At 41.4% G+C, this 21,742-nt stretch overlaps 1 protein-coding gene across 2 annotated transcripts in view; it reads right to left on the minus strand.

The window, feature by feature from the left end:
- The window catches only part of LOC123754045 (peroxisomal trans-2-enoyl-CoA reductase), a 51,104-nt gene extending 35,022 nt beyond the window's left edge, over positions 1-16,082 (minus strand). Inside the window, exons 1-3 of one of the 2 annotated variants that reach the window (XM_069337278.1) lie at positions 15,996-16,082; positions 11,572-11,630; positions 4,845-4,949 (exon numbers count right to left, since the gene is read on the minus strand). In XM_069337278.1, coding sequence (XP_069193379.1) covers positions 4,845-4,947 — 103 coding nt within the window. In that variant the 5' untranslated portion in view covers positions 4,948-4,949; positions 11,572-11,630; positions 15,996-16,082. The remainder of the gene's footprint in view (positions 1-4,844; positions 4,950-11,571; positions 11,631-15,995) is intronic. The other variant, XM_069337782.1, reaches the window with a different exon arrangement.
- Positions 16,083-21,742: the final 5,660 nt, after the last annotated feature.

Genomic DNA, 21,742 nt, shown 5'->3' on the forward strand with positions numbered 1-21,742 from the left:
ATCGATGATTTCTGTGTTGTTTACTAGGATTTCTCTGGCGATGGTTTGGTTATGGGAAGAGATTATATGTTCCTTAATGGAGCCCTGTTGTTTATGCATCGTTAAACGCCTAGAAAGAGATGTTGTTGTCTTGCCTATATACTGGGTTTTTTGGAGCTTACAGTCCCCAAGTGGGCATTTGAAGGCATAGACGACGTTAGTCTCTTTTAAAGCGTTCTGTTTCGTGTCTGGAGAGTTTCTCATGAGTAGGCTGGCCGTTTTTCTGGTTTTGTAGTAAATCGTCAGTTGTATCCTCTGATTTTTGTCTGTAGGGATAACGTTTCTATTAACAATATCTTTCAGGACCCTTTCCTCTGTTTTATGAGCTGTGGAAAAGAAGTTCCTGTAAAATAGTCTAATAGGGGGTATAGGTGTTGTGTTAGTTGTCTCTTCGGAGGTTGCATGGCTTTTCACTTTCCTTCTTATGATGTCTTCGATGAAACCATTGGAGAAGCCGTTATTGACTAGGACCTGCCTTACCCTACAGAGTTCTTCGTCGACTTGCTTCCATTCTGAGCTGTGGCTGAGAGCACGGTCGACGTATGCGTTAACAACACTCCTCTTGTACCTGTCAGGGCAGTCGCTGTTGGCATTTAGGCACATTCCTATGTTTGTTATATATATATATATATGTCGTACCTAGTAGCCAGAACTCACTTCTCAGCCTACTATTCAAGGCCCGATTTGCCTAATAAGCCAAGTTTTCCTGAATTAATATATTTACTATAATTTTTTTCTTATGAAATGATAAAGCAACCCTTTTCTCTATGTATGAGGTCAATTTTTTTTTATTGGAGTTAAAATTAACGTAGATATATGACCGAACCTAACCAACCCTACCTAACCTAACCTAACCTATATTTATAGGTAAGGTTAGGTTAGGTAGCCAAAAAAAGCTAGGTTAGGTTAGGTTAGGTAGGTTAGGTAGACGAAAAAACATTAATTCATGAAAACTTGGCTTATTAGGCAAATCGGGCCTTGAATAGTAGGCTGAGAAGTGCGTTCTGGCTATTAGGTACGACATATATATATATATATATATATATATATATATATATATATATATATATATATATATATATATATGCGAACAAGCCTGAATGGTCCCCAGGACTATATGCGAATGGGTTGTATGGGTTCGAGTCACTTCTGGGGTGTGAGTTTTCATTCATATATATATATATATATATATATATATATATATATATATATATATATATATATATATATATATATATATGCATGCATGCATGCATGCAATTGACGATCACAAAACACTGATCATTTTATGCGGAAAATCCACAGAGAAAATCGGCTTTAACTAGCCGAAACGTTCACCTCATTTCATATTTCTCTGTGGATTTTCCGCATATATATATATATATATATATATATATATATATATATATATATATATATATATATATATATATATATATATATATATATATATATATATATATATATATAAATATAAATATTAGTATATTTTGGTAGCAGTCTTTCCTGTAGACATATATTATTAAATATGACCGAAAAAGTAAGATTAATAATTCTAACACGAATTTTCTTAATCTTTCATACATTTCTTTTCACTGTTGGTGGCAATTCAAAAATCAATTCTCCAAAATTCATTTTTATTTCTAGTCTGACGTGACACTTGAGCGCGTTTCGTAAAACTTATTACATTTTCAAAGACTTTAGTTTACACATACACAACTGAATAGAACTTACACATCTCCGATTTGTTTATATCTACATTTGAGTGAGGTGGATGGGGTGAGGTGGTATTTAATAGGGTATTAAATTCATCAACACAAGACAGAACACGAAACAATGGGTATTGAATGGAAGTGATTGTAGAAAGCCTATTGGTCCATATTTCTTGATGCTTCTATATTGGAGCGGAGTCTTGAGGTGGGTAGAATATAGTTGTGCATTAATTGGCTGTTGATTGCTGGTGTTGACTTCTTAATGTGTAGTGCCTCGCAAACGTCAAGCCGCCTGCTATCACTGTATCTATCGATGATTTCTGTGTTGTTTACTAGGATTTCTCTGGCGATGGTTTGGTTGTGGGAAAAGATTATATGTTCCTTAATGGAGCCCTGTTGCTTATGCATCGTTAAACGCCTAGAAAGAGATGTTGTTGTCTTGCCTATATACTGGGTTTTTTGGAGCTTACAGTCCCCAAGAGGGCATTTGAATGCATAGACAACGTTGGTCTCTTTTAAAGCGTTCTGCTTTGTGTCTGGAGAGTTTCTCATGAGTAGGCTGGCCATTTTTCTGGTTTTATAGTAAATCGTCAGTTGTATCCTCCGATTTTTGTCTGTAGGGATAACGTTTCTATTAACAATATCTTTCAGGACCCTTTCCTCCGTTTTATGAGCTGTGGAAAAGAAGTTCCTGTAAAATAGTCTAATAGGGGGTATAGGTGTTGTGTTAGTTGTCTCTTCAGAGGTAGCATGGCGTTTCACTTTCCTTCTTATGATGTCTTCGACGAAGCCATTGGAGAAGCCGTTGTTGACTAGGACCTGCCTTACCCTACAGAGTTCTTCGTCGACTTGCTTCCATTCTGAGCTGTGGCTGAGAGCACGGTCGACATATGCGTTAACAACACTCCTCTTGTACCTGTCTGGGCAGTCGCTGTTGGCATTTAGGCACATTCCTATGTTCGTTTCCTTAGTGGATCCTTTCCTTATATGGATCTTTTATACGCTAAGAAAATTACCTATGTGCCTCCATCACAAGAATGGAATCAATACATGAAGAGGCCAAACCCCCAAGCATACCAGCGATACAAAGATGCGAGAAACAACTACACGGCAGTGAGGAGAGAGGCAGAAAGAAATTTTGAAAAAGGGATTGCAGACAAATGTAAAACAGAACCGGGTCTATTCTATAAATTCATAAACAACAAATTGCAGGTAAAGGATAATATTCAGAGGTTGAAAATGGGAAATAGATTCACGGAAAATGAAAAGGAAATGTGTGAAACATTAAACGAAAAGTTCCAAAGTGTGTTTGTACAAAATGAAATCTTCAGGGAACCAGATACAATAAGAATTCCAGAGAACAACATAGAGCACATAGAGGTGTCTAGAGACGAAGTGGAAAAAATGCTCAAGGAGCTAAATAAGAAGAAAGCAGTTGTTCCAGATGGAGTTTCACCATGGGTTCTGAGAGAATGTGCACCTGAGCTCAGCATTCCTCTTCAACTGATTTTTCAGGCATCTCTGTATACAGGAGTTGTAGCTGATGTATGGAAAAAGGCTAACACAGTTCCAATCTACAAAAGTGGAAGCAGGGAAGACCCCCTTAATTATAGACCGGTATCATTGACAAGTGTAATAGTCAAAATATTGGAAAAAATAATTAAAACTAAATGGGTAGAACACCTGGAGAGAAATGATATAATATCAGACAGACTGTATGGTTTTCGATCTGGAAGATCCTGTGTATCGAATTTACTCAGTTTCTATGATCGAGCAACAGAGATATTACAAGAAAGAGATGGTTGGGTTGACTGCATCTATCTGGACGTAAAAAAAGGCTTTCGACAGAGTTCCACATAAGAGGTTGTTCTGGAAACTGGAAAATATTGGAGGAGTGACAGGTACGCTTCTAACATGGATGAAAAATTTTCTGACTGATAGAAAAATGAGGGCTGTGATCAGAGGCAATGTATCGGACTGGAGAAATGTCACAAGTGGAGTACCACAGGGTTCAGTTCTTGCACCAGTGATGTTTATTGTCTACATAAATGATCTACCAGTTGGTATACAGAATTATATGAACATGTTCGCTGATGATGCTAAGACAATAGGAAGGATAAGAAACTTAGATGATTGTCATGCCCTTCAAGAAGACCTGGACAAAATAAGTACATGGAGCGCCACTTGGCAAATGGAATTTAATGTTAATAAATGCCATGTTATGGAATGTGGAATAGGAGAACATAGATCCCACACAACCTATATATTATGTGAGAAATCTTTAAAGAATTCTGATAAAGAAAGAGATCTAGGGGTGGTTCTAGATAGAAAACTATCACCTGAGGACCACATAAAGAATATTGTGCGAGGAACCTATGCCACGCTTTCTAACTTCAGAATTGCTTTTAAATATATGGATGGCGATATACTAAAGAAATTGTTCACGACTTTTGTTAGGCTAAAGCTAGAATATGCAGCAGTTGTGTGGTGCCCATATCTTAAGAAGCACATCAACAAACTGGAAAAGGTGCAAAGACATGCTACTAAGTGGCTCCCAGAACTGAAGGGCAAGAGCTACGAGGAGAGGTTAGAGGCATTAAATATACCAAAACTAGAAGACAGAAGAAAAAGAGGTGATATGATCACTACATACAAAATAGTAACAGGAATTGATAAAATCGATAGGGAAGATTTCCTGAGACCTGGAACTTTAAGAACAAGAGGTCATAGATATAAACTAGCTAAACACAGATGCTGAAGAAATATAAGAAAATTCACTTTCGCAAACAGAGTGGTAGACGGTTGGAACAAGTTAGGGGAGAAGGTGGTGGAGGATAAGACCGTCAGTAGTTTCAAAGCGTTATATGACAAAGAGTGCTGGGAAGACGGGACACCACGAGCGTAGCTCTCATCCTGTAACTACACTTAGGTAATTACACTTAGGTAATTACAGTATGTTTATTCAGGCAAGCCAACCACATTGTAATTTATTACATAATATTTCAAAATTAATTATTAAAGTATGGATTTTTTTTAATGCAGACATAATTAGTATCAACATTAAACAGTTTTTAAATTAAGACGAAGTATTACCGAGGGAGAGTAGTTCCGCGGTGATAGCCTTGCCAATACCTGTAGCTCCTCCTGTCACCAGAGCCACCTTGCCCCTAAACAGCCCTGGAGCGAATATTGACATATCTGGGGAAAAGAGAACTTCTCATATAGTATTTATATCCCTTAAAATTTCTGCACTATGTTTCATGATAAATTTATGTATAAAAATATGCACTTTACCCTGCCAGTAGCTGGAAAGGTGACCATGTGATAAGATTCTCATTATTGTCCAGGGACATTCGAGTTATGGATGTGTATATAGTGTACATTAGTTTATATCAGTCCTTTATATTGTATTCTCATTGTCAGATATTCATATTATGTTATCATGACTTTCTCTTAGGGAAACACTTCAATATCAACTAACCCAACAAGAGAGACTTTAACAAACCACAGTCTATCTCCAGATTGGTATACTATACTGTACTTAATATGCTAACTTGAGGCCCTGTCCCCTAGGCCAACTCTATTAATTTGGAAACCTTAGTGCTATTCACAAATTTACTGCCTCTGCTAATATATCAGTGAAAATCACCACTTTGAAAATTACTAAATGAAACAAAATAAGGGATGGCTGCAGTTAATTTCAAATTTATTAAAGATCATTAAAGTGAACTTCTCTATAAAGAGAGAAAGGTACTTGCAGAAGTGAAGAATCAGTTACAGTATATGAAAACTGGACAACTATACTTTAAAACAGGGTTACAGTTACTTCAAAGTGGTCAGGTTCACTTCAAAGTGAGAGGATTAGTTTGGCAAGAGCAAGATTTATATAAGAATTACTAATGATTACTCCACACAATGATGGAGTAGAAACAGTTATGGCAAGTACCTAATCAAGGACAGTATAATGTACTATATATATACAGATAATCTTATTACTGTATACTAAATCAGCACTTAAAAGAACTTTTTAAATGCATAATATAACAACAAATGCTACATCATGCCAGGATACTGGATAATTAAATCTTAATTTACCATTGCATTCCTACCTCATCCCAGGATTTTGAAAACTATAAAAAGATTGGCAATGATAAGACTAGGTAATAAACTGTTAATAAGGCCGGTGTAATAAAAGGACTGGAAATAATAATGGCAGGGGTCAATAAAGGCTGGGTAGTAAAGACGTCTGAGCAATAAGGGAAAAGACGGGCACCATGAGAGGCGCCCGTCTTTTTGGGTAGTGTCGTTGAGTTCGTTGAGTCAAAGTTCTTATGGCAAGTGCAGCATGTGAAAATGCTAAGCAAGTTTTCTTATGCAAAAGCTTTCTTTTGCAAACGGAGTGGTAGATGGTTGGAACATGTTAAGTGAGGTGGTGGTGGAGGCCAAAACCATCAGTGCAGTAGTTTCAAAGCGTTATATGACAAAGAGTACTGGGAAGATGGGGCACCACAAGCGTAGCTCTCATCCTGTAACTACACTAAGGTAATTACTAAATGCATAGCATTTCAGTTAGGTCCTTAATCTAACACATAAGGTATGATGAATAGGTACATTGCAGCAAAATTTAAGTTTAACATAATAACTACAATATAAGTTGATGGGGATGATTACGCTGGTGAAGATACATGTTTTAAGTACTGTACTAATATTGGGGGAGTGGGTCGCACAGGATACAGTGCGAGTTTGAACACAAGGTAGTAAACTACGAGGATGAAATTAGGTACTTTTTTTTTTTACTTTTGAATAAGGTATTAGTTGGAATTGTTTTTAGTTCATTAGGGAGTGAGTTCCATACACTGTATTCTTTTATTTCCACAGAGTGTTTGTACAGATTTGACTGAAACACCACTGGTGTGTTAGTGGCGTTACAAGAATGTAAGAACACCAGTGTTATGTGCTCTCTCAACCCAGTGTATCTTCTTAAGTAAAATAAAATAAAGTAAATAAAATAAATAAAATAAATAAAATAAATAAAATAAATAAAATAAAATAAATTAATAAATATTCTCTTGTGTCAACTACATTTACAAAACCCTGTTCTTAAATACAAATCCTGCTCTGAAACTCTCCCTGGACAGATGTAATAGGACCCATTATCACCACACCAGAAATAAATCTCTTTGATATCCCCAGAGTCAAACTTAATTTGTGTAAACACTCTATGCAAATAAAGGGACCCAGTTTATGGAACTCACTCCTTAGTGAATTGAAAAGCTGTCCAACTTTTGCGTCATTCAAAAACAATACTAAAAAGTACCTAATTTCATCTTCATAGTTTTTTACCTTTTACTTTAAAATTGCACTGTATCTATTGCTACCCAATCTCCCAATCTTTATGTACCCAATCCGAACATCTTTACCATTGTGATCATACCTGTCTTCTTATATGTGCTATCAATCTGCTGTATGGTGTCTATTAATCTTGATTAAATTACCAATCAAGCTGTCAATGTAATCAATCAGAGCTTTAATATACCAATGTGCTTTAACCCTTAACATGCTCGGGGTTTAATATCCTGTCATCCCCACAGGCACATGTCATTTTGAAAAAAAAAATATTTTTTCTTCCTAACCTGTTAATTTGTGTTCACTGATCACGGGAAAAATAATAAAAAAATCATAAGTGGCATATATTGCCCGCTATAGGGCGGGGAAGTCTGGCAAATTATAGGCGCTGAATCAGCATGCGTCCCAGGCGGTCTGTTGCTCGCCAGCTGTCAGGCCGGAGTTGCCACATAGAGATAATTACCTAATTATTTCAATGTCTGATTTTTCATAGTTTTTTTGCTGTAATATTATTCAATAGTGTGTAGTTTGATATATTTATATAATAAAATGAGTGAATCATTGCTGTACTCAAAAATATGGTGTGCATATTATTGATTCAATTATGTTCATCAATCAGTGAACAAATACTTTGTCGGTTATTACACTATAAGCACAGGTTATATATAAGTATCTGCATGTTTTGTTCACTATAACGAACCACTAAGTAGCTATTATGAGTCAAAAAGTAATGAGGAGTGACCGTCGTGTACCAGCCAGCCACTCACGCCCTCCCTCCAGTCATCTGACTCGCCCACATTCTCCTCCCACAATACTGTTTTTTCTATAATTCACTATATACAGACGTTATATACAAGTATCTACATGTTTTGTTCACCAAACTGTACATCTAAGCTTGTATGGTGAGTAAAGGCACAAAGACGTAGGACCTCACACAGTCAGCTGATGGCTGCCGCCCTCAAGGCCAGACGCACTAATATTTCTCCTCCAATAATACTGTGTGGTGTTATTACGCTATATACACACATTATATATAAATATCTACCTGTTTTATTCACCATACTTGTACAAATAAACTGGTATGGTGCCCAAAGACCATCGTGGTAACCAGTAAACAACACCTTCGTCTGCACGGTGGCATCGTGCAGACGACGCCACCGCCCTCACCAAAATGGCGGCTCCAAACCTTCTCTTGCTGTTTATACCCTCTATACACACGTTATATATAAGTATCTACATTTGTGTTCACCACAGCAAACCACTAAGCAGGTATGCTGAGTGCAGTCAATAAAAGGTGGCCACACACAGTCAGCAGACATCGCCACCATCCTCTCTCCCACAGCATTACTCCTCCCTCCATAGCGCACAGCACTAAATATCACCACAATCCTGCTATTATCAGAACCCTGGTCAGTTTTATCACAGTCAGGGGTCTTCTGTAATAATATCATCCCTACATAATAGCATGAACAAGTATATTTTGGCATTTTTAGGCGATGCTGTGGTCACAAGCTGAACAGCAGTGCTGTTAGCTCATACTGCGTGCGTCAGGCTTGGTTGCTCACTCAATACTGAGGCCAATAACACCCAGGAGTTTGGCCCACCATTTTTTTTTAAAATGGCGTCTGTTTACAAGAGCCCTGATGAAGGTGTGGTGAACCCCGTGTATCCGCGGGCCGTTTAACTCTTGCGTAGTACTTCAACACATCATATGACGTGATGCGCAGTTGACTGGAACAACGTCCAACACGTCATATGACGTGATGCGCACTTTAAGGGTTAATATACTTATCAATCTCTCTCATCACATTTTTTTTCTTGCAATGTATTTGTTATCATTTTATTAATTCTGCTAGAATTTACCTACTTAAAATTATCTGTTAGATTAAGGACCTGCCCGAAACGCTGCACGTACTAGTGGCTTTACAAGATTGTAAATACTATGCTATGTATTCTCACAAACCCAATGTATCTTCTTGTATTTAAATAAATAAATAAATAAAGTTTAAGAATATTAAGAGATATTTGGCAAATCATTAATGTATATAAGAAATAGGAGAGGCCCTAAGATGCTGCCCTTTTGACACTCCTTCAGTTAATGGTAGAGTAGGGGAGGTTATGTCATTGATGGCTACATATTAGTGTCTGTCACTAAGATATGATTGAATATAGTTCAGAGCAAGGCCTTGGATTCCTTGGCGGTGAAGTTTAATTAAGAGGTAGTCATGGTTTACAATATCAAAGGCCTTTCTCGGGTCAATGAAGAAGCCAATTTGGAACTAATTTTTGTGAAGGGCTGTGTAGGGTATATCAAGCAGACTGATAATGACATCGTTGGTACTCTTTTGGGAACAGAAGCCAAACTGGCAGGGACTTAATATGTTGAGCTTTACAAGGAGAAGAGCATTTTGTAAATAATTTTTTCAAACTTTTTTGACAGTATTGGTAGATTTTATATTGGTCTGTAATTATTTATGTCAACTGTCTCACCTCCTTTATGAACTGGCATTACTCTTGCTTTTTTAAGGATATCAGGAAAAGTATGACACACTAGAGATTTGTTGAATTGCAGTTATGGGGTGGTGCAAGAGCCTGAGTGGCACTCGTATATACCATAGTTGTAATTACCTAAGTGTAGTTACAGGATGAGAGCTACGCTCGTGGTGTCCCATCTACCCAGCACTCTTTCTCATATAACGCTTTGAAACTACAGAAGGTTTTGGCCTCCACCACCACCTCATTTAACTTGTTCCAACCGTCTACCACTCTGTTTGTGAAAGTTAATTTTCTTATATTTCTTCGGCATCTTTGTTTAGTTAGTTTAAATCTATGACCTCTTGTTCTTGAAGTTCCAGGTCTCAGGAAATCTTCCCAATCGATTTTATCAATTCCTGTTACTATTTTGTACGTAGTGATCATATCACCTCTTTTTCTTGTCTTCTAGTTTTGGCATATTTAATGCCCCTAACCTCTCCTTGTAGCTCTTACCCTTCAGTTCTGGGAGCTACTTAGTAGCATGTCTTTGCACCTTTTCCAGTTTGTTGATGTGCTTCTTAAGATATGAGCACCATACAACCGCTGCATATTCTAGCCTTGGCCTAACAAAAGTCGTGAACAATTTCTTTAGTATTTCGCCATCCAGGTATTTAAAAGCAATTCTCAAGTTAGAAAGTGTAGCATAGGCTCCTCGCACAATGTTCTTTATGTGGTCCTTGGGTGATAGTTTTCTATCTAGAACCACCCCTAGATCTCTTTTTTTATCAGAAGTCTTTAAAGATTTCTCAAATAATTTATAGGTTGTGTGGGATCTATGTTCTCCTATTCCACATTCCATAACACGGCATTTATTCACATTAAATTCCATTTGCCAAGTGGTGCTCCATATACTTATTTTGTCCAGGTCTTCTTGAAGGGCATAACAGTCATCTAAGTTTCTTATCCTTCCTATTATCTTAGCATCATCAGCAAACATGTTCATATAATTCTGTATTCCAACTGGTAGATCATTTATGTAGACATTGATTCAACATTACCGGTGCAAGAACTGAACCCTGTGGTACTCCACTTGTGACATTTCTCCAGTCCGATACATTGCCTCTGATTACTGCCCTCATTTTTCTATCATTTTTAATTTTTTTATTGTGTAGTCCCCGTGGCGCAGCAGTAAAACACGCCCGGCGCTTCACAAGCGATTTGGCCTAGAGTCGTAGCAAACTTTGAGCAGGTGTAAACCAACTACTTCAAAATTGGATCACAGGAAGTCATGGGCCAACTCTGGGTCATGGAAGTCATGGGACGACACTGACACTAAGCCTAACCCTATGCATGCAAAAAAAGCCTGTATGGGGTCCAGTGCAATTTTGATAATTTAATCTGGAGTGTTGTGCATCTCTAATTGTGGACACCATACCATAGCTGCATAATCCAGTTAAGGTCTAACTTGTGTCATAAGTAATATACTTATCATTTCTCATTTCATAAACTTAATGCTGTAGCTGTTATAACATGTGCACTGCTTTCTGGTGAAGAAGTATTGTATTTGTGGTCGTGTGCTTGCTTCTTTATATGTAACTGAATTGATGAAACAGTTTTAAACTGTCTTAATCTAAGGAGGGTTATAAGGCCAACATGCAGAAATTATAATTCAGAGGTTTCATTAATTAAAAGGATACCTTGATTAATTAGAGAAAAGCAGCTGGCCAAATCTTATAGTAATAATAATAATAATAATATTATTATTATTATTATTATTATTATTATTATTAATAATAATAATACTGTAATAATAATTGATTTATTTTGGCAAAAGGACATACATAAGATCCCTAGGAATCTACCATTTTATTGTAAAACAATTACAATACCTAAGGACACTAGTATACACAGCATTCTGGGTATAATGTGGAAAAACAAATTGAGTTTGAATATCAGTGACAAATGTAATGTGGCTTTCAATGTTGTGCTGCTGGCATACCTTCCAGATTCTCCTGAGAAGTGATTCCTGGAGGTCTGCTGCCTTCCTCAAACCCTTAACTGCAATTGCAAAACAAAAATTAACACCTGCTTTCAGCAGTAGATTGAAACTGTGTATTGGACTTATCTGCATATCAAATGTCTCCAGGAGCAGTATCTTCAATTATCAGATTAAATGAAAGCTATCACAGTGACTTGCTTTTATTTTCAATACTTATACAAGTATTACTTTGTATGTACTCTGTATGCTTTGTACTTACCATGCCCAAAATGTTGTGCGTGTTAGTGACTTTAGGCATAGTACATACTTGACATGCCCTCTTACAAATTACGTCTGAATTTAGACGTTTGCACGTATGGTGGAAACTGACGTAATTTAAAAATGAACAAAAATTGAAAATAAATTTCGGATTTATTTTTTTCTAAAACAGTAAGTTAAGAGTCCTCTGGTAGGTTAAGAGGGCAGGAAATTCTCCTAAAGTTTCAAAACGTCATGAAAACGTTAAGTGAATGTGTCTTCTCCTAACCTAAGAGATTAAACTGGAGGACCCAAACAGAAAACAGAACAGAACATCACTTTTGTGAGCCGATTTCATTTCAAATTACGTCAATTTTTGGCCTTAGAGCGCTTACGAGCGAAAAGCGACGTTATTTTGAGAGGACTGGTTGATATACTAGCTCTAACTAGCACTCCAACATTCTGTTTGTAACTTATTTTGTATGTATGTACTTTTATCTGAATAAAAATTATTATTATTGTTATTACCATTATTAATATGACACAATCTTCATTTTCTCCAGTCTTAGCCCTGTTATTGATAATTGTGCCACCCCTTTTTGTGCCACCCACTCTCCTTTTGTGCTACCCACTCATATGCCACACATCCCTATGCCACCCACTCATTGTGCCACCCACTTGTATGCCCCCCACTCATTGTGCCACCCACTCTCCTTTTGTGCCACCCACCCATATGCCACACATCCATATGCCCCCCACTCATTGTGCCACCCACTTGTATGCCCCCCACTCATTGTGCCACCCACCCATATGCCCCCCACTCATTGTGCCACCCACTCACTGTGCCCCCCACTCATTGTGCCACCCCCCACTCACTGTGCCCCCCACTCATTGTGTCCCCACTCATTGTGCCACCCACTTGTATGCCCCCCACTCATTGTGCCACCCACCCATATGCCACGCACTCATTGTGCCCCCCACTCATTGTGCCCCCCCACTCATTGTGCCCCCCACTCATTGTGTCCCCACTCATTGTGCCCCCCACTCATTGTGTCTCCCACTCATTGTGCCACCCCACTCATTGTGCCACCCCACTCATTGTGCCACCCCACTCATTGTGCCACCCCACTCATTGTGCCACCCCACTCATTGTGCCACCCCACTCATTGTGCCACCCCACTCATTGTGCCACCTGCTGATTGTGCCACCCACTCATTGTGCCACCCCACTCATTGTGCCACCCACTCATTGTGCCACCCGCTGATTGTGCCACCCACTCATTGTGCCACCCCACTCATTGTGCCACCCACTCATTGTGTCACCCCACTCATTGTGCCACCCACTCATTGTGCCACCCACTCATTGTGCCACCCACTCATTGTGCCACCCACTCATTGTGCCACCCACTCATTGTGCCCCCCACTTATTGTGCCCCCCACTCATTGTCCCACCCACTCATTGTGCCCCCCACTCATTGTGCCCCCCACTCATTGTGCCACCCACTCATTGTGTCACTCACTCATTGTGCCCCCCACTCATTGTGCCACCCACTCATTGTGCCACCCACTCATTGTGCCACCCACTCATTGTGCCACCCACTCATTGTGCCACCCACTCATTGTGCCACCCACTCATTGTGCCACCCGCTCATTGTGCCACCCGCTGATTGTGCCACCCGCTGATTGTGTCACCCACCTATTGTGCCACCCACCTATATGCCACCCACCTATATGCCACCCACTCATTGTGCCACCCACCCATTATGCCACCCACCTATTGTGCCACCCACCTATATTCCACCCACCCATTATGTCACCCACCTATTGTGCCACCCACCTATATGCCACCCATCCATTGTGCCACCCACCTATATGCCACCCACCTATATGCCACCCACCTATATGCCACCCACCCATTATGTCACCCACCTATATGCCACCCATCCATTGTGCCACCCACCTATATGCCACCCACCTATTGTGCCACCCACCTATATGCCACCCATCCATTGTGCCACCCACCCATTATGTCACCCACCTATTGTGCCACCCACCTATATGCCACCCATCCATTGTGCCACCCACCTATATGCCACCCACCTATATGCCACCCACCTATTGTGCCACCCACCTATATGCCACCCACCCATTATGTCACCCACCTATTGTGCCACCCACCTATATGCCACCCACCTATTGTGCCACCCACCTATATGCCACCCATCCATTGTGCCACCCACCTATATGCCACCCACCTATATGCCACCCACCTATTGTGCCACCCACCTATATGCCACCCACCCATTATGTCACCCACCTATTGTGCCACCCACCTATATGCCACCCATCCATTGTGCCACCCACCTATTGTGCCACCCACCTATATGCCACCCACCTATATGCCACCCATCCATTGTGCCACCCAGCTATATGCCACCCACCTATATGCCACCCATCCATTGTGCCACCCACCTATATGCCACCCACTCATTGTGCCACCCACCCATTATGCCACCCACCTATATGCCACCCATCCATTATGCCACCCACCTATATGCCACTCACTCATTGTGCCACCCACCTATATGCCACTCACTCATTGTGCCACCCACCTATATGCCACTCACTCATTGTGCCACCCACCCATTGTGCCACCCACCTATATGCCACCCACTCATTGTGCCACCCACCTATATGCCACTCACTCATTGTGCCACCCACCCATTGTGCCACCCACCTATATGCCACCCACTCATTGTGCCACCCACCTATATGCCACTCACTCATTGTGCCACCCACCCATTGTGCCACCCACCTATATGCCACCCACTCATTGTGCCACCCACCTATATGCCACCCACTCATTATGCCACCCACCTATATGCCACCCATCCATTGTGCCACCCACCTATATGCCACCCACTCATTGTGCCACCCACCTAAAATATAAATATATAAAATATATAAAAATATATAAAATATAAATCTAAGGCGAAGAGTTAGGGGTGACATGATAGAGGTTATCTTGAGATGATTATCTTGAGATGATTTCGGGGCTTTAGTGTCCCCGCGGCCCGGTCCTCGACCGAGGTTTACAAGTGGATGAATGGACATAACCGGGGGGATATTAATAGGGTATTAAAAGTATCAACACAGGACAGAACACGAAACAATGGATATAAATTGGATAAGTTTAGATTTAGGAAAGACTTGGGTAAATACTGGTTCAGTAACAGGGTTGTTGATTTGTGGAACCAATTGCCGCGTAACATTGTGGAGGTGGGGTCCCTCGATTGTTTCAAGCACGGGTTGGACAAGTATATGAGTGGGATTGGGTGGTTATAGAATAGGAGCTGCCTCGTATGGGCCAATAGGCCTTCTGCAGTTACCTTTGTTCTTATGTTCTTATGTTCTTAACATTATGTTTGTAACTTTGCATCTATGTATGTACTTTTCCTGAATAAAATATTATTATTATTATTATTTCGGGTCTGTCTAATTACCCAGCTGGTATATCAGCCTTCTGTACCTACCTAACCTAACCAACCTACCCAAACCTAACCTATCCAAACCCAACTTAATATAACTTGTAGGCAACAATATATCTTGGATAAGTCGCTCCACATCATTGTTCCTTGGACTGTCTACTTCCTATGGCCTCTCATGCCACTTGGTTTTCGTCTAATTTCGTTATAAACTTATATTATTTCAGAGTAAAAATATGTGTTTTCATGTTCTACTTTCAGCACCAACATTAAAGTGAGTAAATATATCATATTTCTTCATTACTGACGTAATACTAGCAAGCTTGGGTAGCTTTGAGTAGATTTGGATAGCTTTGGGTAATTAGAGTGACCGACCCTGTCATCTGAAGCTGATCAGAATTCCATTTCACCTTAGTAAAGGTGAACATTAAATGCACATTAATGACACTATGTAAAAGACACCGAACACTTTATGTAGGGTATACGTAAATGTGTGTATTTATGTATTTGTGTATGTAGCTTAGCCTAGCTTTTTAACAGCACTACAATCACCTTCTGTGGTTGATTGTTCAATAAATCCGTGAACTATATGTTTAACAAATCTCTAACCCTGTCCATGGAGGACAGAAGAAATTGTATATATGCTGGTTAGCATTGTAAATGTGTGGCCACATCTGTGGTAGAATAAAAAAGCAAAACATACCAGATATGTTAAGATTAAGGCTCCGTGAAGGGGACTGGTCAAGTCGTATACTGCAACTTCGGATACCGGGCTAGAAACAACTTCGTTCACTGAGAAGTTTGTACATACAAACCATTCCGTTCGTATATGCGCTGGTTTGTGTTCGCTGTTGTTCTCGTCTGAATAAATACATGGCACTTGTTTATTTATTTATTTATTTATTTATTTATGCATATACAAGAATGTACATAAGGAATGTGAGGATACAAATGTGGTAATTACAGTCTTGTAAAGCCACTAGTACGCGCAGCGTTTCGGGCAGGTCCTTAATCTAAGAAAATTTTAAGGAGGTAAATACTTGCAAAATTTATAGACAAAAAAATGATAACAGATTACATGAAATGAAAAAAAAAAAAGATGAGAGAAAATTGTAGGTACAGTATATTAAAGCACATAGGTAGCTAAGATTGATTGCAATGACAGCTTGAATGGTAGTTGACAACAAATTGGTAGGCACAATACAGCAGAAACAATATAAGATTGATTGCAATGACAGCTTGAATGGTAGTTGACAAAAATTGGTAGTCACAATACAGCATATGGCTAGCACATAAAAGAAGACAGCAATGAACACAATGATAAGGTTGTTTGATATTACATAAAAATTAGGAGATTGGGTAACACTAGGTACAGAGCAAATTTAAAGCTCAGTGTAGGAAACTAAGAAGATGAAGTTAGGTACTTTTTGGTTTTGCTTTTAAATAAGGCAAAAGTTTTACAGTTTTTCAATTCACTAGGGAGTGAGTTCCATAGACTAGGTCCCTTAATTTGCATAGAGTGTTTACACAGATTAAGTTTGACCCTGGGGATATCAAAGAGATATTTATTTCTGACCAGGGGGAGAAAGATACTGGCAGTATGGGGCGTTAAAGTTTATTGAAGATTAAATTCTGCAGAACATGTAAATATATAAAGTTCACATAAAGTAAGTAATTATATAAAGTTTATATTAAACACGGTTTATATTATAGACTTAACAAAGTTGATATTATATAAAACTTAATATTGAACATGTAAATATACAAAGTTTCAAATATAATTTAAGGAATATATAACGTTTATATTAAAATATATAAAGTAAATATATAAAGTAAGAATTAACAGTAACAATTCCAAGGACTAGATTTAACTTAAAAGGTACACCCGTAGTAAGTATGAGACCTTAGCCTATAGTGACATGGAAACTAATTCTGCAGAAACCTAAAGGTTAACTGGTACTAGAATTAAGGCCGAGTGCAAATGTGTAGTAATTATATAACACTAGGATATAACAGGCAGGACACAAAGAATAACTAATAACTGAGAGACCACATAACACGTAATGTACCCGGCCAAGAGGCCGTAAAAGACCTAATGGATAAGGAGAAGGGGGTGTGACTACAAGTAGGGCTTACTAGCACCTAGACTGGGCAAAGTATTAGCTGCGGACAGCGGGACACTTGGGGACCGGCGCTGCACCCCCACCGCAGGCCAGCGGCCGGACCCCCCCCCGAAGGGCGAGTGCCAGCTGGCCGCGTGAGGCACTCAATGTAGCAGAGCAACAACGTCCCGTCTGACGTAGGATGTGAGCACTACTCTTCCGCCTGCCGTTTGCCATTATTTCCGATGTGGCGAGCCCGTCCCGAGACAGCTGGGTGCGGAGCGTAGTCATCTGAAGTCAAGCCTAGCGCCGAGAGGGCAGCGCGTAGGATCCAGGAGAAATCTCGCCTGGTGACAGGAGCGCTTGTAGGATCTGTGCTTGTAGGACCCATTATCACCACACCAGAAATAAATTTCTGGTGTGGTGATAATGGGTCCTATTACATCTGTCCAGGGAGAGTTTCAGAGCATGGTTTGCATTTAAGAACAGGGTTTTGTAAATGTAGTTGACACAAGAGAATGTGTGGAGGGAGTTAATATTTAGCAAGTTTAGGGATTTAAACAAGGGAGCTGAGTGTTGTCTGAAAGCAGAGTTAGTTATTATTCTGATAGCAGATTTTTGCTGTGTGATGATGGGCTTAAGGTGGTTTGCAGTGGTAGACCCCCATGCACAGATACCATAATTAAGATAGGGGTAGATTAGTGCATAATATAGTGAGAGGAGAGCAGAGTTAGGAACATAATATCTGATTTTGGAGAGTATACCAACTGTCTTAGAGACTTTCTTAGTTATGTGTTGAATGTGGGTGCTGAAGTTGAGTCTCTTGTCTAGGAATAGGCCAAGAAACTTGCCATCATTTTTATTACTGATGTTAATGTTGTCTATCTGTAGCTGAATTGCATTTGATGATTTGCTTCCAAATAAGATGTAGTAAGTCTTTTCGATGTTTAATGTTAGTTTGTTCGTTGACATCCATAAGTGGACTTTTTTTAATTCATTATTCACAACATTATTTAGTGTATGTGGGTTGAGGTTTGAATAGATAAGGGTAGTATCGTCAGCAAACAATATAGGTTTGAGGTTTAAAGCGTTCTGTTTTGTGTCTGGAGAGTTTCTCATGAGTAGGCTGGCCGTTTTTTTGGTTTTATAGTAAATTGTCAGTTGTATCTTCTGATTTTTGTCTGTAGGGATAACGTTTCTACTAACAATATCTTTCAGGACCCTTTCCTCCGTTTTATGGGCTGTGGAAAAGAAGTTCCTGTAAAATAGTCTAATAGGGGGTATAGGTGTTGTGTTAGTTGTCTCTTCAGAGGTTGCATGGCGTTCCACTTTCCTTCTTATGATGTCTTCCACGAAACCATTGGAGAAGCCGTTGTTGACTAGGACCTGCCTTACGCTACAGAGTTCTTCGTCGAGCCGTGGCTGAGAGCACGGTCGACATAAGCGTTAACAACACTCCTCTTGTACCTGTCTGGGCAGTCACTGTTGGCATTCAGGCACATTCCTATGTTTGTTTCCTTAGTGTAGACTGCAGTGTGGAAAACTCCGCTCCTTTCCATGACTGTTACATCTAGAAAGGGCAGCTTCCCATCCTTCTCCATCTCGTAAGTGAAACGTAACACAGAATTCTGCTCAAATGCCTCCTTCAGCTTCTGCAGATGTCTTGACCTTTGCTTTCAACAAATTGATCGAAACTGTGAACGCCAAGAAATCCGGACTCCACCTGCCAAAGAATATTGGGGAATATAAACCTGGATATGCGTATGGAAATGTCAAGACACACAAGCCTGGAAACCCACTTCGGCCAATCATCAGCCAGATACCCACACCCACGTACAGACTGGCGACTTGCTACCCAATCTCCCAACCTTTATGTTCCCAATTTGAACATCTTTACCATTGTGATCATTGCTGTCTTCTTATATGTTCTGCCAATCTGCTGTATGGTGTTTATTAATCTTGTTTTCTGATCGGGAAGAAAAAACAAGCCAGGAGTGGGGGGACCTTAATTTATTAAGTAATGTTTACAGAGCAACTGCTGTACCACAATAAAAGAAGTCGTGTAACATGACTGAGGAGAATGCCAGTACTGCAAGATGCAACTAAGGGAATGAGTCGTAGGACATTAACCGTGCCTAGTGCCAGCTAGCCGAAGCAATGTTGCAGTACTCGCAATCAGCTTAATACTATAATTAAAAACAATGCCAGAGTGAATTGAGTGGCACAGCCAGTACAGTATGTATAAAATATATTCTGTATACACAGAGGGCATAGAAAAGAATAGATAAGAATTTTCAGGGGTAATGATATGCTAGTGCCTAGTTTACATGTAAAGTCTGCAACCCCCCAACTTGCACTGCAAGAGAGCACTTGACATATGTTAAGTAGCTGCGGGCAGCCCTAGACTTTGGGATCCGGCGCAGCACCCCCACTCCGCAGGCCAGCGAAGCCGGTCCCCCACCCCCCGAAGGGCGAGGTGCCCGCTGGCCGCAGAAGTAACTTATCTAGGTAATGGAATGACGTCTTGCCTGACATAGGAGTGGAACGCATCACTTTTCCACCTGCCGACTGCTCTGATTGCTGCCGTTGCCAGGCCATCCTTGGACATCTGCGTGGCCCTGCCGATTCTGAAGGAGTGCGGAGCATAATCGTTTGGAGGCAGGCCTAGTGCTCGAACGGCAGCACGGAGCACCCATGTGAAATCTTGTCTGGTGACTGGGGCGCCCGATTCGCCTAGGAAGATAGGTCCTGGTTCCATGCCCCGTCGTCTTATGTAGTTCGCCATGGCACGGACCAGGCAGTACTTGCTATAGGGGTCTGCACTCAGGGTTAAAGTGGGGGTACGCCCTGCACTGTGCTTGTAGGAGGCAAACGCGATGTCGATCCCTGTCCGCGATAAAGTTAACTGGTCCAAGCGTAGCGTGTGTTGCCCCTTCCCCGTATAGGTCACCTCCCCTGGCCGGAGGCAGGCGTAGGCGAGGGAGAAGAGCAGGTCTTCCCATAAGTCGAGCTGCAGACACCTCGCAGGGCCCCCAGTAGTCGTCTGGTCACGGGCAATCGTCGTGCGGGGAGCCGTTGGGCCTTGTTGCGCGCTCCCTTAAGTAGTTGTGTGACTAGGAACTGGCGAGTAGGATCCTCCCTACCGTGCAGCTTGAACATGAAGGCGATTGCCCCAAGGTAGGCGCTGAGAGAGCGGAAAGCCAAACCTCGAGACAGCAGCGACTGCAGGAAGTTCGCCAGTGTCGTGGACGAGCCCTCGATGGGACACTCCCGTCTCCTGTCGTTCGATACATACGCCACGTACTCCGCCCACTTATGTTGATACGCTCGCCGTGTCGTGGGCTGCAGGGAGTCGAGCAGCGTCCTTACAGTTTCAGGGTGAAGTTGCAGGGCAGGAGGTGTTTCGGGATTGCGGTTGGCTTCTCGGCGAGTCCTGCGTCTCGCTGGAACGAGGGCGGCAGTACCTGCAACCGGGAAAGAGCGTCACAAACCCCGTTTAACTTGCCCAGGAGGTGTGATGAAAGAAGCGTAATATTATGGGTGAGGAGGAGGATTGCCAGTGGCCGGACCAATTGCATGAGGAGGGGGCACCTGGCGGACAGAGATTGCAGCACGTTTACCACAGCAGCATTGTCGGACCTACACACAAGCCTCTTGTTTGCTAACACTGTTGCAAAGATGGATATCCCCATGTAGAACGGGTAAAGTTCGAGGAGCGCAATGTTGAGCCGGCTCCAGTCCATAGGCCAGGTACCCCTGAACCAGGTCGCTCCGAGTGTGAGTCCGTAACCCTTGGATGAGGCGTCCGCACACATCGCGAGGGCGGTGGCGCTCCCCCATCCACCGTCTGGTGGAAAAACCGTTATTCCATTGAATGCGCCGAGGAAAGTGTGCCAGGCTCGCAAGTCGAGCTTCGCCTCCGCGTCCAGCAGGCAGAGGCGTGAGGGACGTTGTACACCTCGTGTGAGCGGGTGAAGTCGTCGGAGGAAGGCCCGTCCCCCCAGTATGACTGACGTGGCGAATTGCAGTTTTCCGATAATCCCCTGCAGGTCCCGCAGGGGAAGGCTCTCGGCCCGCAGAGCATCTTCCACTGAGGCCATGTACTTCGTCCTCTTGTCGTCCGGCAGCCTTGTCTCCATACGTCGGGCGTCGATTTCAAGTCCAAGGAAGGTGAGGCAGGGGCGGGGGCCCTCAGTCTTGTGGGGAGCCAGGGGAACGCCTAGGTGCTCACAGAGGGCAGTGAACACCCGTAGGCTCCGCAAGCACTCGTTGTAGGTAGAACTCACGAAGAGGAAGTCGTCCAGCACCTTCACGACATCCCACACGCCGAACTTCTCCGCGAGGATCC

The sequence above is a fragment of the Procambarus clarkii genome, chromosome 1, assembly GCF_040958095.1.
Source record: "Procambarus clarkii isolate CNS0578487 chromosome 1, FALCON_Pclarkii_2.0, whole genome shotgun sequence".
Classification (NCBI taxonomy): Eukaryota; Metazoa; Arthropoda; class Malacostraca; order Decapoda; family Cambaridae; genus Procambarus; species Procambarus clarkii.